The sequence below is a fragment of the Conger conger genome, chromosome 8 (assembly GCF_963514075.1).
Source record: "Conger conger chromosome 8, fConCon1.1, whole genome shotgun sequence".
NCBI classification, from domain to species: Eukaryota; Metazoa; Chordata; class Actinopteri; order Anguilliformes; family Congridae; genus Conger; species Conger conger.
The window spans coordinates 54,807,064-54,834,868 of NC_083767.1; the positions used below are offsets into that span (position 1 = coordinate 54,807,064).

The window sequence follows — 27,805 nt, forward strand, 5'->3', positions numbered from 1 at the left end:
TTTGTGGGTTTTTTTAAAAGTTTTATTTCAGCTCAAATATTTGCAATAATAATGGGGTATTAAGTACACTTTCTATTATAATGTCACTTTGCATGGACAATGATAGAGATTAAAATATTTGAATGCGAAAACACATACATACTTATGAAATTCATGTTTTACAGTTGTTGAAATGGCAGTTTACTTGAATTAACATGAACAGCAGAAGAAATCAAGACACGTGTTCTCTTATATATACGGAAGTCAAATAAATTAAGTTTGAGGAAAATGTAAAACTGGCATTTATCTCCTTTATGAGGCAAAGTAGGAGAAGTATAAAAACTGGATAGCAGGATGTATTGTACATGATCAGTGTATACTCTTAATTCAGCCATCACCCTCAATGGGCTTCACCTGAAAAAGGGTGAAAAGTCAAGTCAATACAGTTTGTAATTACTGTATTATCGGTATGTCATTGACAAAACACAAAATGTTTGTATACTTTCCCTGTTTTCTTTCCGAAATAAGGACACATACTCTCTTTGCTCTCCCTCTATGATTGTACTTGGTCTTTACATACGTAGCTTTATTACTGTGGGCCAGGCCCACTACTGGGTTATGGCAGGGGTCGAGGTTGGTTGTGAAATAACACATGAAACATGGTGTCTACACACCGGTGGAACTGATCACTGCACCTGTTACACGCACTGTTGTGGCAAAACTTTAATTTCATACCTGAGCTTATGTGTTACTATATTTGCCCTCACTCATGAAGTGCTTGACAAACCTTCTGAGTGGTACACTCAGGTTTAGAAACCACAGCTTTGTACTCTATTGAATCAATAATTATTAAGGAGTGAATGTAGAATCCTGCCCTTTTTCCCCACCTGGTCAACAGGGCATGCACACGCAAACTGTACCATGTTGTTAGACTTAATTATATTTCTGAATTCTATTAACGCTAGTTCAGTGTTGCTGATATAATTTCTAAGGGCTACAGTTATGGTCTCATTGTTAACAGCTTCTGAATAAAATAATGCGATATACCTGTATATTGTGTTTAATGCTGCATGTGCTTGTGTGGTCACTTGGGTTTGGGGTACAGCCCGGTCTTTTGCACCCCGAAAGCAGTTATGAAGATGTTGATGACGACGGTAATAAAGACCAGCCCCGTCGCCACGTTGTTTATTACGTCGAGCCTCCTCTGGTTGGCAGCTTCGTTGATGTCCTTCCGAGCTTAAAAACAAGCAGACAGATGCACTGAAAGTTACAATAGGTAATTTAGGAGAGGAATCACAGCAACAAATACGCTCAAACCACAACACTGTTTATCCCATCCCCTTCTCTGTGAACGTGCTGAAGTTGAAACGCCATTGGCTGTGGCAATTGAAACCAATTTTCAAGAAATTGAATTATTGTACAGCTATAGATGGTTTGGTACAGAGTGCCGGCCCGTCAAATGCATAACACAAACATCTTACCTATTGTACCTTTAAGCACAATATATAACCTCTATTTTCTCCATGTAACTTTTTCTTTTAACTATACACTTCACTGAACTGTTAACTTGATTAACCTTTTGTTTTGGACAATATTCAGGCAATAGCATGAACTGAAGCAAGTCCACAATATACTGTGATTCCAGAAGGGGAGATACATATTCCACTGGATGGTAAGTGATTGTCAGGAGCCTCACAAATTCATGGGATCAGCAAACTAGTCAGCTCTTGCATTGCTCCTGTCCTATTTCCTAACTACAACAGATCCCAGTCGGTAGCCAGCATTCCTGGTGTTATGCTGCAGTTCATTAATATTAATGAAGAAGAAGTACCAAAGGTCAAAACATCCATTTCTGAAGTGTTGTCCTTGGTTATTCCCTGTCATTTGTGCTTCCAACTGTACGGTTTCAGCCTCAGAAACCTTCAGGAACTTGCGATAAAATATTGAGGTAGTTGTGTGGTTGTTCTAGAGCAGTGGTCCTCACTCCTGGTCGTTGTGGGCCGCAGGGTGTGTTGCCCTTTGTTGTTATTAAGTCCTTAATTCAACTTAAAAGGACCAGGAGTGAGACCACTGTTCCGGAGAATCCGTGTTAATTGATCTCTGTGACGCTTACCCATGAGGATGAAGAGAGCCCCTGCGATGACCTGGAAGAGCAGGGAGACCCCAATCAGCACCACCAGAGTGATGTAATATTTGAAATCAGGCCCCTGTTCAAGCACTGCCTTCAGCTGTGAGGCGTTGGCCATCAGGAGAGCCACATCCAACATGCTTTCCGCCACACTCTTCTTGGTGGCATACTGGTTCATGTTGATGAGGCCAGCTCGCTCCTGCTGTAGAGAGGGGGGGAGGGGGGTGTTGATAATACAAATGAGAGAGATGTACTTTTTCTTCTAAAACAGATAAAGGTAAACATTTTGATTCAATTGAAATATGCCTTACAAATGTTCAAGAAAATAATTGAGAAAAAACAACAGTCTGTTTCACGGGAGTAGGGACAGACAGCAACATTAATGTTTGTTTATAGGCTGACGTTAATCTTTTGGGGTTAAACCGTTTTCTTTGAAAATACCTTACAATGTGCAGTCGAGTCCATAAAGAAAACCCGAACTGAACTGTGAGAGGGCGACAGTGGGAGCAACAGAGGTAGAGACAGAGAGGAAGTTCATTGATGTGCCGAATTTGAAAACGAGACTCCAGTCACAGGAGAACCCTCAGCAACTGACAGGATTATTTATATTTTTGGGCAATTTCAAACATACTGTTTTATTCAAAGCTCTTCTGTCGTCCCTGGACAGGTTTTGACAGTCGGAACATTAAAAGAAAAACGGTCTTACAAATCGTTTGTTTCCCGGCTGCTCTTCAGTTGTGTTTTTTTGTTTATTTTCTCTGTTTCTCTGATGTCTGCGGTTTCAGTGTTCCCGTGCCCTGTGAAGGGTTGGTAAGAGATCATAATAAAAGCTGGTGAAGTAAATTGTTTGCAGCCAAGTTAGGGCTGATCTTGGACATGATGTTTGTTTGTTCTGAGAATTGCCTGTATATCAGGGGACCCCAGCGCCACAGGCTTATTTGGCATCATGCCACTTACTTGTTTGTGATGCTCTTTGTATTACTCTCGCAGTTTAGCGTTTCTCTCCACAAAATGATCCACCAAACAAAGTAAAGTAACATGTTGCCACAGGTTCATGCACTCATTGTCCAACAGCAGATTTTGGAGAATTTTTCGGTGAAGGGCAGCGATAAAAGAAGGAATTTATTATTTGAGCACAGCTGTTCATTATGTCCTGAGAGATCGATCATAGTCGTGGGTACGCCAGGTTAACATGTAACATATCAACTCGGTGTTTGTTTTAGAAATTGCCTCTCAGTGTTTGTCATGCGCATAAAAACAAATTAGTCAAAAACGTACTGAATTTCGGCCTGCATAACTGAACAGTAGGTGGCACCACATTCAACAAAATCTGAGGGAGAATAAGTGCTACGAAGTCCGTATGCTACTAAAAACGTATTTTGCAGGGCACTGTGGCTTGTTAAAGCAAAGCACTTGAAAGGGATCCCTTCAGCATTTTATTGTATGTATACTCTAAAAATGCATCACTCATGCATGAAAGGGAACGTTGCTGTCGAGGTTTGGATTTGTTCAATAAATGAAGGAAGGAAATGTGATCCACCCCCCATTGCCTCCTTCAGCGACCTCCACGGAAATGGACACGATGCCATCCCTTGAGGAAGCGATTTTAGGCTATAAGACCCGGAATGATTCACCTTTAGCGAGTAATTGAAAACAATTGAAAACAGGAAAGTTGCTACAATCTAAAGAGATAAGTAAAGAACGATTTTTGTAAATGTAAATCAGAATGACAAGTAGCCTGCGAAAGAGCTACGTGATATGTGTAATCGTGTGAACAAATAGCTTGTGGCGATGGAAAGATAATAACAAATACTAAATGTTTATTTAAATGTTAAATAAAGGAAGATAAGCTTACACGTTAATATGATTTATTTCCCCTCTGATCTTCCCCTTCTACGTCCCTTAAATGTTTCAAACGAAATTGAGCGTGGACGCAATGGAAACATTGCAAAAGAATCTGAACCACATAAACTTATATTCGAACGCAGCCCTATAAGGTTACGCACCGCAGTAGCCGACATGTGAGCAAAGAGCGCCCCCCATGAGACTGCAAAATGTGTGCTGTCGCCAAAGGGAGGCCACGTGACCGTAACATGAGCCCGGTTGCAGCAGTCGACCGGCAGGCACCAGGCAACCGTGCGATACCCGGGGGCCTTTTTCACACGGTGCTCCTCCTGGTCGGCCTCAACAATGGAGGGGTTCAGCTGCGTACGCCGTGCTTTTTCAATGTCCCAAGACAGGCGAGTGGGGAGGGCCGCAACGGCCTAGCAAGGCGACCCCTTTGTCTAGTTTCCAAAAGGGAGCAGTAGGGACATGAAAAACAGCACGTGAGAGAAATAGAGGAGGCTTTTTTTTGTTGCACATTTGTGCTTGGAGTAGTGAAGAAGTCGAAGTGAGATTCAATAGTGTATCTTTGCATATGAATCCCATTTGTTCATGGGATTGGGAGGCTAAATTAAACACGTGGTGTACAGTGCAGGGTGATTCGGCGGTGTTTGAAGCTCAGGTTTACCTCTAGGCCGCGGAGCCAGCTCCGTGCTCAACATGGTTTGACCAGCTCAAGACGTGTTTTGAAACAGCTGGGAGCGTGGCCATTTAAAAAATGGCGAAAGCTGTGTTCTACACCAGGGTAATCCGTCTTTCACAGAATTGGATACCTGTTCCAGTTGTAATGCTGTTCTCTGATCCAACTCCAGCCGGACAGACTGCAGTTGACCCGTAGTGTAACTTACTGGCTGCACATACGTTCCAAATCAGAACACTCCCTCCGGTGCAGTTAACTGCATACCTGCTTTGCGTCATCCACTTTTAGAGATTACCGTATGCATATTACCGTCTAAATAAAATATGTGCGGCATATTTTGTGAGTTACAGACATAGTGATTATGCAGTGAAATACAACGTGGAATAAAAAGTAATGATTTGTTCTAAATTTTGGGATCTGTAAACTATTGATGTAATGTCGGATATGGACAGCAGAGGGCAGTACCCCACAGCAATATGACTCCTGCAACCGCCTCTTAGCTAAAGTTTCAAGTTCCTGGCAGAAGAGGGTAGTGCAGGTCAGTAAGTATTTTCTCTTTTGCCGGAACAGCGCAATGGACTGGAACTGAATAAGCCTTTTGAACTGGATCAATTACAGTATCATAAGCTCCTTGTCTGTCACTTATGTAATGTTACAGTTGTTTGTTTTCTGATAGATACGCCTACATGTTATCTGAGGCTCGAAGCTTTTCGAAGCACTCCTATCCCACATTTTTGCAAAATAATTCATCACTGTGAAATTCTATTTTATTAAAGGTCTGCATTATGTACAGAGCAAACAACACGCGGCTCACCAATCCAAGTGTAACCTTGTTTAGCTGCGTCCACGCCTTTGTGTGATCACCGGCAGTCAGAGGGCAGAGAGCAGATAGCAGTTAAATATTCTCATTGTAGCCACCTCTCATAAATGTACACGCCAAAGTGCATAATCTGTGTCCCCAGGGACTTTTTAAGGTGTCTGTTGTCTTCATCAGCGAGTTCATAATCTACAGGGGAAATCTATGCTGCAATCCGAGTCTTGTCAATATGAAGGTTTGTCTTTCTATAATGTGTCCTTTGGTAGAAGTCAGGAACCCTGAAGTACTACCATAAATCAGGTTCTACTTCGAGGATGACTTTGGCAGACGTCCAAATACCGCACGCACTACAGTATTGTTTTTCTTTAAGGCCAGGATTATTTCTTTTTTAAATAAACACCATGGGAGAGGCCCGGAATATTTTACCAAAGGGGCCCATGTATCAGCTACACAGGAAGTCAACCTCCCCGCCTCTGCATTGGCTGCTCCGCCGTCCAATGACGAATGGGGACGGGCGAGGAGGGTTCTCTCAGACAAGAAGCCTTTTTCTGCTCTTTTTCGCCGTGCCTGTGCCGAGCCCCTCCGCAGCAGAACCGCAGCGATCCCAGGCGGGCTCGGCTGGAGCCCGCGGCTGCCTGGAACATACCGCGGAGCTGACAGGCCTCTCGCTCTGCCGGCAGGCCCACTCACTCCAGGGGGGGGGGAGCAGAACTGAGAGCAGTCTTTCTGTGAGGTGGCTGACCACAGCGATGAGACCGCGGTTGTGTCGTCACTGAAAGGCAGCGGGGGTGGGCGGGGCCGCCCTTTCCCCTACATTTAGAAGACTTGCCATTACATAAGCATCGACATGTCTCTCCAATACGTGAAGTATAATTGCCCCGCTGATTTGACTGAATGAAAAACTACTGCAAACAGTCAAACGGACTCCTGCTCAACATTTTGCATTTTCCATACCTAAATTGCGCGTTTTGTGCAGACAACTGTTCAATGCATTTGTATTTCCAAATATATACGTTAAATTTTTTTTGTTTAAGGGGAGGGGTGTTCATTAAACTTTTTTTTTCTCTTCTTTTCAGCAGCATGTTGTGTAATCTTGTGTTTTAACAGATTTTACAGTTATTAGCATATTAATGTTTTAAAATTCATGTTCTGAACTAAAAGCAATTTAAAGACAGGTTCCACCCCCCTGTGTATTTTTGAATAATTATTACATATATATACATTTTTTTATTTTTTTGTTTGTTTATTTTACTGTTACAGTATATAATATTTATGGATGTTTTCACAAAATACGATGCTGCTTGACATGCAAAAAAAACAAACAGTGAAATTGGGAGAAAGACCAGGGGATGGGGGGTTAGGGGAAGCAGTGTGGAACACACGTGAGCTAGACAGGAAGGACCCTGGGAAATGGACATAAGTCTGTCAGCTTAACATAAATTAAATGCTGGAACATTTCAGAAATGGTCATTGGTTCAGACGAGGTACACTGAGGGTCAGACCTATTAGTGGAATGACAGAAAAGCCCACAGGTCAGGTCTGTTATATAACCTACAATTTCCTTCCAACTGCACTTAAGCCTTGTAGTGAAAACTCATTTATGAGTGTATACAGTATATTCGCATGTGGTTAAAGTGCACTTTTTCAACTTTTTCAAAAACATGGGATTTGTTGTTTTCTCTATTTTGTTTCACCACGATGCTTTCACCTTGATTAAGCATTGGAGTGCAGGCCTCTGCGCATTTTAATATGAATATAAAATTCATGTTAATTTTATGTAAAAAGTACTTTGTCGCATATCCTTTGCGTGCAATCCCTTTGATAATAAAAGCTAAGAATCTGAAATTTGTGAATTGTTTGATTACAAATCTAAAATAGTGGAGTACAGGGGTTTAGCTCAAGAGGTGAGAGTGGTCGTCTGGCAGTCGGAGGGTTGCCAGTTTTCCCTGGGTGTGTTGAAGTGTACCTGAGCAAGACACCTAAGTCCCAATTGCTCCTGACAAGTTGGTGCCTTGCATGGCAACCTATCCCTGTCGGTGTGTGTGTGTGTGTGTGAGCGTACAAATGGGTGAATGAGAAGCATCAATTGCACAGTGGTTTGGATAAAGGTGCTATTTTCTTTGTCCCGAACATTATGGAGGGCTCTGTATAGAGTACGTAAATACATATACACACAATATACGTACAGTGCAAATATTTGGACAGTGACACAATTTTTGTTGTTTTGGCTTTTGCTCTGTACTCGAACACATGGGATTTGGGGATTTTAAATGAAACAATGACTATGACCCCCCCCACACACACACACACACAAAAGTAATTGGACGACTGTCCTCTCAGCCGGTCTTTTGGCCAGCTGTGTGTTATTGCATCATTAGGTCTTGCACAAGAATGCCAACAAAAGCTCTAGGGTTGATTCTATAGAGTCTCCTATACCCTATATCTATATATAGGAGTCAGATAATTATAGAGGATGTGAGAGGCCTGTGGCTTATTCAAATGAAGATGACTTTTAATAAGCAGTGATGAAGATGTGCTGTCACATTCAGCCCACTACATGGGAGGCGGTGGAAAATTAGTAGGGGGGGGGGGGTTGTTCATAGAGCGGTGTGACAGATGCACCGTCTTGGAGGAGCCAGTCTCACCTCACCCCCAAGTCTTATTTTTGGACACGAGCTTCCATTCACGCACCCATGCCACTGAGCCACAAGAGGTAAAAATATCACGGCAAACTGGAAACACTTATCTCTTGTGTAATAACCTCCCCTTTGACACGGCCGTGGCAATGATAAAAAGCTTATGAAACAGCCCTGTGTGACGGGATGACGGACCCCCCCCTGGGGTGGTGGGTTGATGGCGGGGGTCAGCGTTTGGTGACCCGGCGTTCCAACCAGAGGCCGAGGTCTGGCTGTCACTCTCTCCTCACTGTGCTGGGGGATGGGTCTCTTTCTCTCTACCTCTCTACCTCTCACTCTTCCTCCCTTTCATCATTTCATCATTCACCATTCTCTCTCTCTCTTGCTCGCTCCCTCACTCTCTCTCTTGCTCGCTCCCTCTCTCTCTTGCTCGCTCTCTCTCTCTCTCTTGCTCGCTCTCTCTCTCTCTCTCTCTCTCTCTCTCTCTCTCTCCGTCTCTCTCCATCTCTTTCCCATTGCCAGGGATTTTGGGCTGCATGGAAAGATCTGACATTGGCTCCCTGCCGCCCCAGGCTACGGCATCCCCGTACAATTAGTGCACAATTACATTTTCTGCAGGCCCTGAATCATCCAACATATGGGAACCTCCCACCCCCCCATACACTGCCTCTGTGGTCGTTGTATAATTGTCTCTTGCCTTTGCGTTGTTTTCGAAAATAGAGTGTGCGGGTCATACCACGCACACTTCCTGAGTTGTGCAACCCACGACTTTGAAACGATGACAGCAGTGCTGCAAGACACTCGACAAGATAACCAACCCGACAGGCCAGGAACATCTGAGTGTCCTTGTTGCCATGTCAACCAGAAATACACACATAAATAGTGGCTAACACTTTTTAGTTAACCCCCCCCCCCCCCCCCCGCCCCCATACTGACAGCCCTGTCTCACAGAAGGCCTCGGCCAATTGCGACGGGGAATGTCAGGGTTGGAAAGTATCGGCCGGCTATAGGATCCCACTGTATGCTGAGTGACACGTCCTATCAAATAACCTCAAGGAGTCAGGCTCGCGTAGCACCTGAGAGCCAGAGATTACGCCGAGAGCACGCAGCAGAAGTGCACGATGACAGACTCCCGACGAACACCGGAGGCTCCAGGACCACGAAACTGCACACAAACTGTGTCGGAAGCTATTTATTTTTTGACTCCGTGGCCTGTTACCACTATTTAGTCCTTCTTGATGGTTGCCTGCCGAATGATTTGTAGTTTCACAACTGAAATATTGCTGCTGCTTTGTAATGAGTTCATGGGGGAGTCAGAGGCTCTCTTCAATGTCAAGGGGGTGATCAGTGCCATCCTAATCCCCCCTGCAAACACAGTGAATAGTCCATGAATCATCTAACATCAAAGCCCATAACCACATGACCACCTCCGGCAGAGGTGCCTTCCCTGCCTGCCTCCCCCCCCCCCCCCCCGGGAGGGAGTGTGAATGAGACACTGTTCAGACCAGCTTCCTGACCCCTGTCTCACATACCTCAGCACCGCCCCCCCCCCCCCCCCCCCCCTTTGAAATTTGGGGGCCACTGTGAAAATGAGGTTTATCTCCTTTCATTGTCAGGTTGGAAGCCAGGCACTCCGGAGCTCTGAAAGAAAGGATTATCCGCCACTCTGAAAATTAAAACTTTCAAAAGCCGTGGTGCAAATCAAAAGCCCGAGCAGGATAAGGAGAACTCTCTGCTAATTGCGTACACGTCTGACCTGTTTTATGCGGTGAAAGTACTGCTGAGGCTTGCGAGTAGTGAAGAAGTTAAATGTCATTGACAACGCCATACACAGTCTGAAAATAGGGAAGTTTATCCCTCTGGATTGTACTGTAATGACAGCAACTGTTCACGCCCATATATTCCCACTGCTTATGAAAAGGGAAAAGAAACCACCCAGAAGGCCTGAATCAGGACCCCCAGCCCCCCTTCCCGGTGCCCTATGCTGTCACCGTGTACCTGAAACACATGTGTAGGGGTGGCCTGTAGCGTAGTGGTTAAGGTAAAGGACTGGGAGACGCAAGGGCGGTGGTTCTAATCCCGGTGTGACCACAATAAGATCCGCACGGCCGTTGGGCCCATGAGCAAGGCCCTGAACCCTGCATTGCTCCAGGGGAGGATTGTCTCCTGTTTAGTCTAATCAACTGTACGTGTCGCTCTGGATAAGAGCGTCTGCCAAATGCCAATAATGTAATGTAATGAGTGTTCTGTGCATCGAGTTGTGTCTGTATGCTCACTGCAGAGAACGAGTGAATTTAATATCAACCCCCCTAAAAGCTCAAATTAATTATGTTCTACTGTAGTTTTTTTTACTCTTATATCTGCACATTCAAATGAGCTTTTAGCTAGCTCTGGATCAATGCATCAAGCTTCATATTTTGGAGTTCATGCTAAAATTGCATTTGACTCCCAACATAAAGATAATGACGTTTCAGGAGGGGGCAACAGCGGCACTCCGCTGCGGTACGGCTGCCGTGGGCAGGCTCTGAAGCTGCCTCCCGACCTTGGGATAAAGACGTCAATGACGGTTGTTTATTTTTCAAAAACTATAGAAACCACCCATTCTTGGCTCAAAGCTTGATGAAAAAGAGAGTAAACTGGGAAGCCACCCTTCTTCTTCTTCTTCTTCTTCTTCTTCTTCCTCTTCCCTTTTTTTGGGGATGTCACACGGCACGTTATTTTTAGATCTCTTATTTTAGGTCTTTTTAGGACGGCTCCAGCAGCCGCCCGCAGCTGTCCCGGGACTGTCTGCCCACGTCCCCGGCTGGAGTCTGGAGGCCCTGAAACTCTACTCTCTCTCCTCTCCTCTCTTTGTTCTGTCACTCTGGTACCCCTCTCTCTTCTCTCCTCTCCCCTGTTCTCGCTCCTCTCTCTCTCCTCTCCTCTCCCCTGTTCTCTTTCCCCCTCCCCTCCCCTCTCTCCTCTCTCTCTCTCCTCTCTTTGTTCTGTCACTCTGGTACCCCTCTCTCTCCTCTCCTCTCCCCTCCCCTCTCTCCTCTCTCTCTCTTGTCCCTTCTCCCCTGTTCTCTTTCCCCCTCCCATCCCTCTACTCCTTTCCACAGCACCAAAGCACTGCAGCAGCAGGCTTACCTTGTGTTCTGTGTTTACTGGCTGTTTTTTTTAATGTATCTTAATTTTATCTAATCTATCTATTAGCATTATTATTTTTTATATTGTTTGATTGTTTTTTATCTTTTATTTTAGCGGGGGTTGCTATGCGAGTAAGCATTTAATTGTCGCAATGCTTGTCTGTATTATGCACATATGACAAATTAAGTCGAACTGATTGTGATTGTATGTTGTCAAACCCTTGGGATATTCCTCTGTACTCTCCCATTCATTTCCATTTACATTTTTGTAATTTAGTGACATTTAAAAACCCTTGTCATTCACTACCCTTTCTCACTCCTTCTTTTCTCTCCTCACTCTCCTCCTCTTTTCCTTTTCCTGGGAAATTGTATCTTTCCAAAATCTCATTCACCAAGGCTGGCCTGCGGTCCCTGTGTCAGTGATAAAAATGTGTTCATCATTTTCTAGGAGCTCATCACCTGAGAGCCATCAACAAACTGCTGCTCAGGTGACAGGTTCAGCTTGCAAATAACCGATGTTGGGATGTTGTGAAATTTGTAAATTCATTTTAACATTTCACCTTCATCTTCATAAGCCTGGGTGTGTATGTGTGTGAGAGAGAGAGTGTGTCTGTGTCTGTGCGTGCAGATGTACACGTAGAAATATAAGGATGAAATCAACACAATGGACAGCTTTTTATCGTATGCAGCTTTTGTGCTGCCATTCAGTCGGCGGGCGAAAGGGAAGGACAAAATAAAGAGACCAGCAGCTGCCCCAGCACGCCCTTCCAGACATATATGCTTTTTATATGTGTGCACTTTATACTGCATGTAGAGCGCAGCGTAGCCTTGGGCTGCTTTTTCATCTTCGTTATTTTGCTCTCAAGCTGAATGAGAGCTAGGCCTGCTATCGCTACTCCTGTTGGCCAACCTCACTTACGAGGAAATGCAGTCGGAAAGCCAGTCAAACATCGGTCACGTCCATGGGCACTGAGCCAAAGGAGATGTTGGGAAGATTAGGCCCAACAAACCTTCAACAGGTGTATGCTCTCCGAGGTAAGACAAAGAGAGCGTATAAAGGAAAATGTAGGAATGTAGGCTTTTGTGGGAAGACCACCTGTACCGTAGATGAAGCTGCACAACCATTTTGATCTGAGCAGAGGGATTCATTTGGAATCAGTACATTACAAGTAGAAATGTGTGCCCTTACTCAGCTAACTACTACGCAGACAACTGCGCTTGGTTTTTGCAAAAGTGGAAAACGCTTAGATTGAGCGATGGTGCCTCCATCTTTCAGCGTAGCTATCTGCACACAAATATAAGAGGCGTTAATGTGCATATCAGATCGCCCAGGACTGTCACGACTCACGGGGACTCTCCGGATCACCCCATAAGACCGTGTGTACTTTCGTTTCTACAGACAGACCTTTGTGTTCATGCGACTGAAAGGGACGAGTGAGTGGCGATGTCGAGGCCTGCTCTGTGGACCCGGGCTGCAGCGGGGCAGCTGAGTGTCTCTGTGTCTCGCGTTCAGCCACAGAGGGCAGCTGAGTGTCTCTGTGTCTGGCGTTCAGGCACAGAGGGCAGCTGAGTGTCTCTGTGTCTCGTGTTCAGCCACAGAGGGCAGCTGAGTGTCCCTGTGTCTCGCATTCAGCCACAGAGGGCAGCTGAGTGTCTCTGTGTCTCGCGTTCAGCCACAGAGGGCAGCTGAGTGTCTCTGTGTCTTGCGTTCAGCCACAGAGGGCAGCTGAGTGTCTCTGTGTCTCGCGTTCAGCCACAGAGGGCAGCTGAGTGTCTCTGTGTCTGGCGTTCAGGCACAGAGGGCAGCTGAGTGTCTCTGTGTCTCGCGTTCAGCCACAGAGGGCAGCTGAGTGTCTCTGTGTCTCGCGTTCAGCCGCAGAGGGCAGCTGAGTGTCTCTGTGTCTCGCATTCAGCCACAGAGGGCAGCTGAGTGTCCCTGTGTCTCGCATTCAGCCACAGAGGGCAGCTGAGTGTCTCTGTGTCTCGCGTTCAGCCACAGAGGGCAGCTGAGTGTCTCTGTGTCTGGCGTTCAGCCACAGAGGGCAGCTGAGTGTCTCTGTGTCTCGCGTTCAGCCACAGAGGGCAGCTGAGTGTCTCTGTGTCTCGCGTTCAGCCACAGAGGGCAGCTGAGTGTCTCTGTGTCTCGCGTTCAGCCACAGAGGGCTTACCGCCATTGTGTCATCGAGGGAAAACAGAGGCCTTTCTGAACAAATAAAACGACGCCATTGTTCACCTCCCTGTTCCCTCTTGTGTTTGTCAGCATGAGGTCATGCCAGGAGTGGGGGCGGCGCGGGCATTTTGGGAGGGGCCCGTCCTGTGGAGGTGCCACATCCTCTGTCTGTTTTTGGGGGCAGGGGGGACAGGGTGCTGAGGTTGACCCTCTCCAGCTGTGATCTTCTGACCCCCCCCCCCCAGCTCCCTCCCACATACACACACACCCTGCATACCATGCCCCCTCCCACCCCCACAGCCGCTCTGTTGACAGACAGCTCGGCCATGCCGGGCACACGGGCGAGCAGATGACCCCGCCCACCTCCCTCGCTCTCTCTCTCTCACTCTCTTTCTCCCTCCCCTCTTTCTCTGGAAACAAAAACAAAGGAGGAGGCGAAAACACAAACGTCAGGACATAAAGCAGCAACACGGGCCCAGGGTGGGTGGAGGTGGGGAGGGGTTGAGCTGGGACTGTTTACGGTTTCTCATTTTCCGGGCTCCGTCTTCCCACCAGCCTTCTATCTCTCCGGAGCGGGGGCCTGTTTCGTCTTCCCCTTGTGAAAATATGGCTTCAGAAAAGCCACAATGGCGGAGCGGGAGGGGGTGTTTGTGTGAGAGAGGGGGCCGGTGTGCGCTCTTATTGTGATCTGCACGCTCTCCGCAGTCAGCTCTGCACACCATCCCCACTGGCCCGGGAGGAGGTCACGCGTGTGGCTTAGACAAACAGCGCGTCTCCCCACGGCAACAACGGCGCGGCCGTGTGTTCGTTCGCCTCGGTGTTTCAGATGCTTTCCCCTCGCACACACTGCCGTTTAAAAAACGCGCATTTGTCGGGAACGGGGAAGCAGTGGCTTCGAGTAATCGCATCTCCCGGCTTCGTTGCTAGTCGTCGTAAGACAGATTTAATGTTCGAATAAGTGTTCCGTGTGCTGCACAAGGCATGAAACACCCTCACAAGCCATTGCAGTGACAGTAAGAAGACACAGCAGGGCTGCCGCTCCCCACAGATATTTGTGCCAGTTGTCTCAGACGTTTGGAACGTTCAACTGCGATGACATCTATTTATTTAGCCAAGTTGAAAAATTGGGCGATTGCATAATTCAAATTACAACCACATGTGAGGAAATATTTGTCTGGCCTGCTGGGGTGGCTCATCCAGTTAAGGTGGTTTTCCAGTGCACTGATTGGTTGTGAGGCGGCACGGATGGTGCAGTGGGTAGCACTGCCACCTCACAGCAAGGAGGTCCTGGGTTCGAATCCCTGTCGGCTGGAGTTTGCATGTTCTCCCTGTGTCTGCGTGGGTTTCCTCCGGGTACTCCGGTTTCCTCCCACAGTCCAAAGACATGCAGGTTAGGCTGATTGGAGAGTCTGAATTGCCCGTAGGTATGAGTGTGTGAGTGAATGGTGTGTGTGCCCTGCGATGGACTGGCAACCTGTCCAGGGTGTATTCTTGCCTTTCACCCAATGTATGCTGGGATAGGCTCCAGCCCCCCTGCGACCCTGTTCAGATAATGGATGGATGGATGATTGGTTGTGGTGACATATTGAAACTGGACCATAGACATGCATATTTAACTAGACAACCATTGTTTCCCCCAAATTCTACACATAATGGTGTACATAAGATCATGATAAATTGATCAATTTATCTTTGGTTTTCTTTGGTTGTTAAATTTCTCCATTGAGTTCAATGGGTAGCAGGCTTTTTTTGGACAGGAGGGTTTCAAGTCAGCCAGGGTGATAGCCTCTCATCCCGCAGCAGTGACCCCTGCTGGTCATTCGGGTGTCTGCGAGTCCACCTGCTATCTGCACATATAAGGCCTGAGTTACCTAAGACCTTTAGCACATGCAAAATCTTTTAGCACACGCAAAACCTATACCACGACTAATGATTGGTCAAGCAATTTGTTTCACATCAATCATCGATGGTGTTATTGGACTCCATATCATACAGTAAGTCTAAAATGCCCTCTGCGTTCCCGTGACTGAGATGCGCTGAACTTCCAGCAGAAGGCAGAATGGGTGCGTTTGTGTGGCAGGGCAGCAGCTGCAGCACAGGGGTGTGGCGGGGTTGGCATGGGTAACATCGAACAGTGACCTGGATTCGGACTGCGCCAAGCTTGTGTGTGTGTGTGTGCGCGTGTGTGTGTCTGGGGATTGGGTGAGTCACAGCCACCAGCAGCCCCCGTGGGCCCGGAATGCTTTTCATTCGGGATACAATTAAAATTCCCGAAATACGAGACCGCATTCCTTTCTCCGCAGAGCAGCCGGGTGCAGCAGGGGAACGGGATTGGGAGAGGCTGGCGAAGGGAGCCGGGACTTTCCCCTGCAAACACCAGCCGGAAGGGAGGGGGAGGAGCCACGCTGAGCCACACTGAGCAACACTGAGCCACGCTGTGCCACACGGAGACACACTGAGACGCACTGAGACACACTGAGCAACACTGAGCAACACTGAGACACACTGAGCCACACTGAGCAACAATGAGCCACACTGAGCCACACTAAGCCACACTGAGCAACACTCAGCCACGCTGAGACACACTGAGACTCACTGAGCAACAATGAGCCACACAGAGACACACTGAGCAACACCGAGCCACACTGAGCCACACTGAGCAACACTGAGCTACACTGAGCCACACTGAGCAACACTGAGCTACGCTGAGCCACACTGAGATACACTGAACAATACTGAGATACACTGAGATACACTGTGCCACACTGAGATACACTGAGCCACACTGAGCTACACTGAGCCACACTGAGATACACTGAACAATACTGAGATACACTGAGATGCACTGTGCCACACTGAGACACACTGAGCAACACTGAGATACACTGAGCTACACTGAGCTATACTGAGCCACACTGAGCAACACTGAGAGACACTGAGACACACTGAGCAACACTGAACAATACTGAGCCACACTGAGCCACACTGAGCCACACTGAGCAACACTGAGCTACACTGAGCAACACTGAGCTACACTAAGCCACACTGAGCCACACTGAGCTACACTGAGCCACACTGAGATACACTGAACAATACTGAAACACACTGAGCAACACTGAGATACACTGAGCTATACTGAGCCACACTGAGCAACACTGAGACACACTGAGACACACTGAGCAATGCCACACTGAGATACACTGAGATACACTGAGCCACACTGAGCCACACTGAGATACACTGAGATACACTGTGCCACACTGAGACACACTGAGCAACACTGAGATACACTGAGCTACACTGAGCAACACTGAGCCACACTGAGATACACTGAGCAACACTGAGCAACACTGAGCAACACTGAGCCACACTGAACAACACTGAGATACACTGTGCCACACTGAGCCACACTGAGCAACACTGAGATACACTGAGCAACACTGAGACACACTGAGACACACTGAGATACACTGAGATACACTGAACAATACTGAGCAACACTGAGCCACACTGAGCAACACTGAGCAACACTGAGCCACACTGAGCAACACTGAGCACGAGCACAAACTGAGACACACTGAGCAACGCCACACTGAGATACACTGAGATACACTGAGCCACACTGAGCCACACTGAGATACACTGAGATACACTGTGCCACACTGAGATACACTGAGCTACACTGAGCAACACTGAGCCACACTGAGATACACTGAGCAACACTGAGCAACACTGAGCCACACTGAACAACACTGAGATACACTGTGCCACACTGAGCCACACTGAGCAACACTGAGATACACTGAGCAACACTGAGACACACTGAGACACACTGAGATACACTGAGATACACTGAACAATACTGAGCAACACTGAGCCACACTGAGCAACACTGAGCCACACTGAGCAACACTGAGCTACACTGAGCAACACTGAGCTACACTAAGCCACACTGAGCAACACTGAGCTACACTGAGCCACACTGAGATACACTGAACAATACTGAAACACACTGAGCAACACTGAGATACACTGAGCTATACTGAGCCACACTGAGCAACACTGAGACACACTGAGACACACTGAGCAACGCCACACTGAGATACACTGAGATACACTGAGCCACACTGAGCCACACTGAGATACACTGAGATACACTGTGCCACACTGAGACACACTGAGCAACACTGAGATACACTGAGCTACACTGAGCAACACTGAGCCACACTGAGATACACTGAGCAACACTGAGCAACACTGAGCAACACTGAGCCACACTGAACAACACTGAGATACACTGTGCCACACTGAGCCACACTGAGAAACACTGAGATACACTGAGCAACACTGAGACACACTGAGACACACTGAGATACACTGAGATACACTGAACAATACTGAGCAACACTGAGCCACACTGAGCAACACTGAGCAACACTGAGCCACACTGAGCAACACTGAGCACGAGCACAAACTGAGACACACTGAGCAACGCCACACTGAGATACACTGAGATACACTGAGCCACACTGAGCCACACTGAGATACACTGAGATACACTGTGCCACACTGAGACACACTGAGCAACACTGAGATACACTGAGCTACACTGAGCAACACTGAGCCACACTGAGATACACTGAGCAACACTGAGCAACACTGAGCCACACTGAACAACACTGAGATACACTGTGCCACACTGAGCCACACTGAGCAACACTGAGATACACTGAGCAACACTGAGACACACTGAGACACACTGAGATACACTGAGATACACTGAACAATACTGAGCAACACTGAGCCACACTGAGCAACACTGAGCAACACTGAGCCACACTGAGCAACACTGAGCACGAGCACAAACGGAGCCGGGTCATGTGGCCACGCGGTCAGCCCTCATAGACAGAGGAGAGAGGATTCAATTGTTGCCCCGTCTGGTCAGATTTCGATGCCAAATCCCAGCGTGTCTCCGTGTCCGAGGGCGTATTTGTGCGTAAGAGTTATGCCAGCAGATGTTACCCCCCGGCTCTGTCTGCCCCCAGGTGCTGAGGACAGAGCGGGCCCTTCCTGCCTCTGAGCGTGACTGAGGGCAGATAGGAGCCAGGGGTGAGCGCACGGGCTGTGAGGCAGCTGTACATCTACACGGCCCTGTTGCCGTGATCCCTCACCTCTCTGCGGGAGGTGCTTGTTTTGAACGGGGAAAGCTGTAACTCTGATTTTTCACACAACAGGACCCCGTCGATGTCATGGCCCCCACACTGCATTTGGCTCGCGATTTCATGTTTTTATAACACACCAAGATGGATGCACCGGTCTGCTCCGCGTTCCGCACAGGCGAATTAATGTACGTTCGATTCAAAGCGCTGACGGGGGGGTCGATTCACTGTCGCACCCGTGGGCCGCGGGGAATTTAGCGCAAAGATTCTCCCCCCGCACCGGTTCAGACGGAGAGGCAATCATTTAACTTCTGCGGCAAGGCTGGGGGATGAGTTGATGGCCAGATTGAGAAACGGAGATTTCTGAAGGGATTAAAACTCAAGGTTTGGAGTTTGGCCAGGGCGCTGAGGACCTTGCTCTCTCACGTCATGCGATCCTTAATAAGCACAATGAACCAAAACCTTGATTTCAGGTTTTATCTGAAAGATAAGACTTGGCGCCTTAGAACAAAAGCACTCCTTAAGACTTTTGACATCCAAAATGTTTCCATTTTAAGCTGAGTGTTTCCACTCTTAAAAACCTCTTCCTTTTTGAGATCCGTACAAAATCCTCCCCTGGATTGTGAAATTGGAGCTGTGTGGGGGGTGCATGTGTGCCCCTGTAGGTCAGCTCTGGTGCTCTCTTCCAGTAATGCCTGGAGTGTGTGTCTGTGTGTGTTTGTGTGTGTGTATCTGTGCTTGTGTGTGTGTGTGTGTGTATCTGTGCTTGTGTGTGTGTTTGTGTGTGTGTGTGGTGTGTATCTGTGCTTGTGTGTGTGTTTGTCTGTGTGTGTGTACATGTGCATGCACAAATGTGTTTGTATGGGTGTGTGAGTGTGTGTGCGTCCATGTGTGAGCATGTGTAAATGCACATGCACAGATGTGTGTGTGAGTGTGTGTGTGCGTGCGTGTGTGTGTGTGCGCGTGTGTGTGTGCGCGTGTGCATGCATGTGTTTGTTTGTGTGTGTGTGTGTGTGTGTGTATGTGTGCTGTGCTTGTATGGTGCTTGTGTGTGTGCACACATCTTCTTATGGGTATGTGCTTTTTTGTGTGTGTGTGTGTGTGTGTGAAAGGTCACCAACGGACTGTGACTTATGATGTTCTACTATGCGCTCAGTCAAGCATGTGTCCAATAACACAGTAAGATCAGCACAGACCCCCATGAGCTTCAGCTTGTGCGCACATATACCCCCTACCCCCCACCCCCCCACCCCCCCAACCCCCTTCAAGCAGCGCTACAGTCTCACACCAAACATGCACTGTTGTGTTTGCTTTGTAGTAGAGTGAATTATTAATATTATGAACACAGCCAGAGACAAGTAAATTACACAGATATGATCTCCCCCTCTTGCACAGCTCTCTCAGCCAATGGCAGAGCACTCTGAAAATAAATCATTCACAGTACAAGCCTCTCTATGTGAAATTGCGAAATTCAAATTTCAATTCTGAAATATTTTACTATTTTAATATTTACTGATCACATCCTCTGTTGATGAACACATCCACTGCTCGTATCCGTAAATACTTTCAGTGTGTTGGTTCATTGTCTAAATGCCAGCACATACAGGAACTATATCCCTTTTGAGGATGTTGACATGGTGCTGGACACTATGTGACTAATCTCTGCAGTTTCCAGTGGTCATTGGTGAGCTACAAACCACAGCTGTAGTCTAGGGTGACCAGTGTAAAAGCACACAGGACATCAACTTGGTAATGAAAAAATGCTTGGCTCCTCTACGGGTTGGTGAATGAGTACAGTTGCGGACAGCCTGGCCTCACCTTGCACACTTTCTAAAGAGGTTCGGGGCAGTCATGGGGCCTTCCTGACGGAGTGGGTATTTCCTCCGGTGGAAGGGTGGCAGGGGGGGGCTGGTTCCTGGCCTGTGCCACCCAGGTCCCCCTGGGTTTTTTCGGGCAGTGCTGGCCGCCCCTTCCTTCCCCACATGAGAGGCCAGCTCCTATCACAGGCCCCGGGGTCCGGCAGGCTCAACAGCTCTGTTGACTCACTCCAGGAAACCCGTGTCAGCGAGAACCACATCTGCCCAGTTACATAACTAAAATGCTGGTTATGTAACGGGGAGACAACCTGTACATTACCAATGGCCTGTTTTGCCACGGTTCTGCCCCCGAAGCACGCCGGCCTGCCAACGCCCGCATCCCCCCTTGTGTGAAACATCGCTCATGCAGGACAAAGATAATGGCAGCTCTGCAGCCTCAGAAATGATTATTCCCCACCTTCTCTCCTTCAAATGTCATATCGCATAACTCTGAAGGTTCAAAGAACGTGGCGTGGCTAAGGCTTTGCCTTCAGACGTCTCGTGAAAGACAAAATTCGAGACAAGAATGCGACTCTGCCCGTTTGATCTGCGGCGGGGTCTTAAGGGCCGTCCTGATATAATGCCGTTCGGAGATGCGAAGTTGTTTGTCTTTCACGGTCGCTCTTCAACTTGTTTCTCCATGGATTGTTATTATGGCACACACAGTACAGCGAGCCCCGAGATAAGCAGCCATGTCCTCAGCGTGTCGGGCTGGTACGGCGTGTTTCCTGCACACACGCCACACGTGCACAGGCACGAGGTGGCCCCACCGAAGGGGCTCATGGGTAAGGTCTTTAATAAAGCATTAACTCACAGCCCCCCTGCCGCCGGTCCGGGCACGTGTCTCACCCCTCTCCGCCCCCCAGAGGGAGGTCAGCCGGGGTCAGCGCCGGGCAGCCCAAAATCCGTCCACCGAGGACAACCCTGGGACACATCAGCGCCAGGCGCCTGTCGGAACACAGGTCCGGAGGGAGCGAAGGTCCCTGACCCATACATCTTTTTTTCTTTTTCTTTTTTTTTTTCCTACAGCCCACTTCTCCCTCCTCTAAAGTAGAAGAAACGCACAGAAATGATTAGCCTGGCTAATCGCATCAGCCGCGGCCCCCGCCGGGGCCCCTCCACGCCGGCCCCTCCTGTACGAACAGGCCGCATAAGTGCTGCGGGCACAGGGGCTCACTGTGTTCTGTACATTGCAAGTAAAGACCTGAAATTCCCAGAAATGAGGAGGGGAGGAAACCGAAACCGGCAAGCCTCCAAACCCCTCCCAGCGCTGGGAACGGTCCGCCCCCCACGTCGGGTAAAATAAATAAATAAATAAATAAATGCAAATAGCAAAACAAAAACAGAAGCTCTCGCATTCTAAAATTAGATTTTTCTTGAAACCACTGCCAGATAAATGACAACAATTCATTCTTAGTTCTATTTTAACGCATTTGAGGAATTAGTATATACATACTAGAATACTACATCCACTTTTGAACACTTAAAAACACTTTTGTGATCATTTATCATTGAAACGAACGTGATTCCCATTAATATACTGCGCGTTAGCCTGTTTTTAAGCTGAACTGTTACCTATCTTGCACATTAATAAGTAGCAGCATAAATAATATTTTCAGCAATTGTACTAAGTGTGTTGGATTACAAATCGATTTGGAATATTAAGTCAAACAACATATAATGTTCAGTCCTAATCTCTGAGGGCCATTGCAGAAAATAGAGCAGACTATATTTGATCATTTAAAGCAAGGATGGAGCGCTGTCACATGCACATGCAAATACAAACACAAGCTAATACAAAAGTGAAAATTAGTAGCTTGCCTCTTATTTGAAATATTATTGTGGAAATATATTATTATAAAATAATATTTTATTTTATTATTTTTCCTATCTATTTCTTTCTTCGGATCCTCTGCACAGTGCTCCGGCTCTCGGTGGAGAACAGGAACATTCCTGACTGATGAAAATGAGGAACCTGTGTCTCCCCTGTAGCCGGGGAGCACTTATGTCAGGGTAACCCGAGACATTCTGCCTGACGTACGCCCCTGTGACCCTGATCGAGTCCAGCTGCAGATAGCCAGCTAATGGCCGAGACCGGACTCACACTAACAAGGGGCTCATTCCAATCGCCTCTATTCCTCAACTTTTGCGCTAATGTTTTCCTGCTCAAAGGAAAACTCAATTTCTACTTCGAGCTCCTAGAAGGAACTTTTGCCAACCAAAGTTAAATTAATATTGGACATTTTACTGTGTACATTAAGTTGTACATTAACTATTAGCAATTTGTCAGCAACTATTTTTTTAATTTACCCTTGACAGTGGACATGAGCACAAGAAAATTGAGTTATGGGGTGTTAATTTTGTTCTCTTCACGCTGGATCATTGCAAACACATCTGGCAGATGTCCAGACACTGTGAACTAGTGTGACCTCTTCCAATAGTTTGGCAGAATCGGGAGTAGTGGCCTGTTGCCTTTATTTGGGTTGATGTTACCGAGGGTTTAAAAAAAAAAGGCAAAATACAAAGATTCTGTTCTCTCATTCCCAAAGGCCCACAGTGCTTTAGCCTCTGTATAGGAAACCTCCACATATACCGGATAGCCCCTGTGCTGAATTGAACTTGTATACATTGTTTTTGCTTTTATGTATTTTAACTATGTTACATGACTTTGTTTTAGGTATTAAGGTCTATTCATTTTTCTTTTGGTTACACCCCAATCCTGGGGGGGTTGAAACCATGACAATATGGGTCCAATGCTGAAAACACCTGGCTATCAAATTGTCTGCAGTGTGCGTCATCGACCAAACCGCAAACGACGAGGGAGTCTTTCTCATCTGGGGTTAATCGTTTGTGCATTCATTTGTGGCTAGCATGTTAATTCAAGAAACTTGTGTTATGGAACGTACCAACGCAACACAGTGCACATTATTTATATAACGCCTCAAGCAATTTGTGATTAGAATAGGTTTATAGTATTTCAATCTGTCATACACAAACCACAAAATATTGAAAACATAATTAGGTTTCATCTCAAGGAAACACGTTTGGTGACTCGTGTACTTCGGAACGACGGTACTGCACTACACATTTAAACCTTTAGCTGGGCGTAAACATCGCAAGAAACACTGCAACTTTTGCACCTTTTTGTGCGGCCAATTAATATCAACTGTACAGCAATGCACGTGGCTGAACTATAAAAATCGAAGGAGGATATGAAACAGACTTCTCCTTGTGTACTCTCCCCTGAGCTCGCTATTTTGTGGGAGCCATGGTAACACTTCATGAAGTAAAATTTCCCACAGTGTGACATCATAACACCATCCCGCTGCACCGTCTCCGGGGGAGACCGTCAGCGCTCCCGCAGGTCCTGATCCATTTTTATTAAATAACGGAGACCCCCATGCTCTCTGCTTCAATTAGCTTATCCTTCACCAGAGGGGTTTAAAAAAAATAAAAATAACAGTGTCCTTTGGCTTTCTGCTTCAAGATTAATTAACTTGATGTTATTTCATGACCCGGCATCATATGAACGGCCCTTTTATTATTAACGTAGGATACAGAAAGTAAACGTTTGCATAAGGTCTGGTCTGTTCATATAGGCAGTGGCCTGATGGAGAGAAGAGACATGCTCGCTCTGTAAACATTGCTCATGTGTCACGTGTGCCCCCAAGTTACTCATATGCAATAACCTCTCTGCACATACAGCAATATAATGGTATAAATCTATTTCTCAGAGCACATCTGGAAGCACTTATCTGTTGAGGCCATTTCCTCCAGAGTGCAGTATTATCTGCCACCAGTCCTCCATGCAGGCCTGCACTGGGCAAGATCTAGTGGGATTGGGATAGAGATCTGCACATGACACGCTACTCGCCGGTAGAAAAAAAAACCCCAGAGTAACCCTGTAAATCACACTCGTCTGTGTTTACAGCCAAGTTCAAAACATTGTGAACAGGAAAGGGTGTTGTGCAAGGCTAGGGTCAGTCTCTGCACGACTGCATCCTTGCTGAGGCCTGGCGCAGAGCACGGTTTGGGCCAGGAGCCAGCAGCACTGGAGAGCTTGTGGAAGGTTTTGCGGTGCAGATGAGCAGGAAGTCGGGCTGCCAGGCGGAGACCCCAGGGGTCATTAGAACCTGCTGCTGCAGTCTCGCCCCGCGCAGCCTCAGTGTACTTCAGCTGCTCCCAAACAAACGAGGCATGCTGGGAAAGAAGACTAGCGGAGCGGGCACGTGTCACTGGATATGCCCTGCACTGATACAGTACTCCCGACTGGCTTCTGCAGTGATCGTGAGCGCCAGCCTGCTGGTCAATCGTATCAGCCCTGGGGGGGGGGGGCTCGTGTTGCTAAGGCGCTTGATCCAAAAGCAAAGCGAAGTGTGAGCCCTGCCACTGGGCGATCGAGTCTCAGCAACCGCCCAGCCTGGCTGGGGGATGATGGGAAAAAGCCGGCTCGTCTCATTGGTCTCCTCGCTCTCTAGTGACCACTCGTGGTCTGACCAGGCGATGTATGAGCCACTCATTTATACATCCATGCTGAACACTTGTGATGCAACAATATATTGCCTCTGTACTAATAGCCTCCACACACACATATTTGGATACACACACACACACACACACACATAAATGCATGCACGGATACAACCACACACAGTCGCAGCACAACTGTAAATATATTTTAACTCCACATTTAAGGCAGTTTTCTTGTATTCACGTTTACGTGTGTGTGTGTGTGTGTGTGTGTGGCACAGCAGACTCTTGCCTGTAAAAGCAGTCACCCGGGTTGGGCTATAATGCAGCCGATGGTCTCAGCTCAAACACACACCGGTCAGAGGGCCGCGGTGGCGCAACAGGCTAAGACGCAGCGGACTTGTGGTTACAGTTCACTGCAGTTGCACACCGGGGACTGGGGTTCGATTCTCGGTCCTGCCAAAAGCCAAGTTTGGCCGGCTCACGTGGAGCAGCATAATTGGCTCGCTGCTCCCGAGGGAGGGACTTGGCAGGGTTAGTAGATCGCTGCACAACAAAAAGTGAGACGGCTTGAAGAAGGCGTGTTGCTCTCCTTCGGGCCGCCGAGGGATGGGGTGTGGGTGGTGTATCTAATACTAGCTCTAATTGAATCAGATGGGGTACAATTGGCTACCAAATTGGGAGGAAAAGGGGAAAAAATTCGAAAATAAAACTTCAAAACGGAACTGGGACGGCAATGCTTCTGCTGGCACCGTCTCTGAATACTCACCCGGCTCATCTACGAGCCGGTGGCGGCTAAAGCGTCTCCTCCAGTGCCGCTGAAGGCAGAGCGCTCTGCTGTCATCGCACCCCAGCTTATTGTGAGAGAGAGCTTATTGTCATCACGTGCGCCCGGATGAAAAATTGCACTTCAGAACAGTGTTATTTGATTCCACATGTGCGAGACAGATGGCCCGAAATAAAAAAAAAAGAAGCAGCCATCTCACTGGATGAATACCAGGGGTATATTGACAGGATTCTTGTGAGGGAATACCAAAATACCAGGGATAGAAATGCGCAGGGCCACTGCTCTTAAAGTCAGAATTGTGCCTCAGCATTGCTTTTGGTCAAAGGATGGGAGGAAACATGAAACTGTCACCTCAACAAAAAATATGTACAGTATGTATGGACATATATATTAGCCAAATATTCACAGTTATTTTACTGCCTTCTCAAGATTCATGGCTGGTCTACATCACCAATGTAAACACAACAGAGAAAAAAATCGAAAAAATATGAAATTTGAGCTTAGAAGTTAGTTTAGAGAGTCTCCAATAAACAAAGTCCATGGCTTAGATCCCCAGCTTTGGCCTGAGCCTAAATTCTCCACTCGGTGGTCAGATCCAAAAATAGATAAATGATGAAAATATTAATGAGCCCAAGCCTCTCGCACTTTAATTTTGGGAGATGGTACACTGCAGCAGGCTTCCCCCCAGGTTTTCTACAGCGCACTGTGATGTACGGTACAGCTGCACCCCTGGTCTCTGCTCACATTTTTCAAGTCATGAGAAGCCGCAGCTAGCTGAACGTTGCTAAAATCCCTACAGCCCCTGTAATTGGTTGGTAAGTATACGCTGTGTTGACCCCCGGGTACATTAAAGCTCCTTCTGATCTTTGCAGCCCATCGCTAATTGATATCTGATGGACGCAATACACATTGCGAGAGAGGTACACACACGGAGACACCTAATGACCCTCTGATCGTCTCCTCCAAACAGGACGGGAAATACTGCTATGGAGTGTCAAAACTAACAGGGGGAAAGAGAGAGAGGGAGAGGGAGAGAGAGAGTGAGAGAGATTGAGAGAGAGAGTGAGAGAGAGTGAGAGACTGAGAGAGAGAGTGAGAGAGTGAGAGACTGAGAGGGAGAGAGTGAGAGAGAGAGACTGAGGGAGAGAGAGAGAGTAAAAGGCAGTAGGAGGGAGAAGCTAACACATTCCAGACAAGCGAAAACCCCACATACACACACACACACCCTACCCCACCCCTTCCAAAAGATCCCACAGCTCTTTGTTGTGTACCTGCAGTTCGGCGCGTCCCCTTGTCGACGGCATGGTGGCCGATGGCTGTGTGTCGCGTGTGCAGCTTACAGTGAGGGCAGCAGCGTCTTTTCCACTACCTCCGCCGTCTGTGGCCTGGCAGAAAGTTAGCAAGCAAGCAAAAAAAAAAAAAAATGGCCAAAAAAAACCCAGAGAAATTCAGAGCGCTAGGCAAGGGACAGTCTGAGAAACAAGTGTGCTATTCATTTCTCCTTTTTTTTCATACTTGCAGTCCGTCATGACAGCACTTGGAGTGGGACGAAATGGTGTGACCAAAAAAAAAAGCTATTTATGCCAAATGGTAAACCAAATCCAGCAAGCACACTGAATTCCATTTATAAATAGCACAAAGATTATAAAGCTTTGCATTTAGCATTGATGGCCCCTACTGTAGCGTAAAATGCTTCATGTGTTCAAGGTCCCTACACAAGATTCACTCTCATGTGGTCGCATGCTCCATTTGCATTTGCAGGGTTGACTGCTGCCTTGTTTTATTTCTGCACTGTGACATTACAGGGACTGCCTGGTTGGCCTATTCCTAACCCACTCAGCCACAGAAGAGGGCATATCAGGGTTAACCTATTGGAAGCGGCCCAGAAGGAAATGACATGCAATGAGCGATGAACCTGCTATTACCTTCTTTTTTTTTTCTCCATACTTTACTTTTTTGTTTTTCTTGCTTAGCCATGACGTTTGTTGTTTTTTATCAGCTGTACTTAATTAAATAGGCAGTAGCATAATGAATGTTATCAAACTGCAGACCTTACATTATGTAAATATTCAATACATATACTAAATGTGCATAAATCAGAATCAATATTTGTTTTTGATTGGCTTTGCATTTGAATGAACACGTGATCTG

At 47.2% G+C, this 27,805-nt stretch overlaps 1 protein-coding gene across 5 annotated transcripts; it reads right to left on the minus strand.

Moving 5' to 3' along the window:
* ninj2 (ninjurin 2) lies at window positions 1-27,081 on the minus strand. 5 transcript variants are annotated; one of them, XM_061252735.1, is made up of 4 exons: window positions 26,926-27,081; window positions 2,093-2,309; window positions 1,027-1,215; window positions 1-393 (listed from the first exon to the last, which is right to left on the minus strand). In XM_061252735.1, exons 1-3 carry the CDS (start codon window positions 26,956-26,958, stop codon window positions 1,064-1,066), a joined length of 402 nt encoding a protein of 133 aa, XP_061108719.1. In that variant the 5' UTR covers window positions 26,959-27,081; the 3' UTR covers window positions 1-393; window positions 1,027-1,063. The 5 variants fall into 5 exon arrangements, with proteins under 5 accessions (XP_061108719.1, XP_061108720.1, XP_061108724.1 ...); XM_061252736.1 differs by having other exon boundaries at window positions 2,093-2,306; window positions 26,926-27,080; XM_061252740.1 differs by lacking the exon at window positions 26,926-27,081 and adding an exon at window positions 4,620-4,673.
* Between the last annotated feature and the right edge of the window lie 724 nt (window positions 27,082-27,805).

Excerpts from the sequence above, each read along its gene's own strand:
- ninj2 (XM_061252735.1), bottom strand. The coding sequence starts at position 26,958 with ATGCCGTCGACAAGGGGACGCGCCGAACTGCAG. Across the intron at positions 2,310-26,925 it reads GGGGACGCGCCGAACTGCAG|CAGGAGCGAGCTGGCCTCAT; the intron begins GTACACAACAAA and ends CCCTCTCTACAG. Across the intron at positions 1,216-2,092 it reads GGCTCTCTTCATCCTCATGG|CTCGGAAGGACATCAACGAA; the intron begins GTAAGCGTCACA and ends CTTGTTTTTAAG.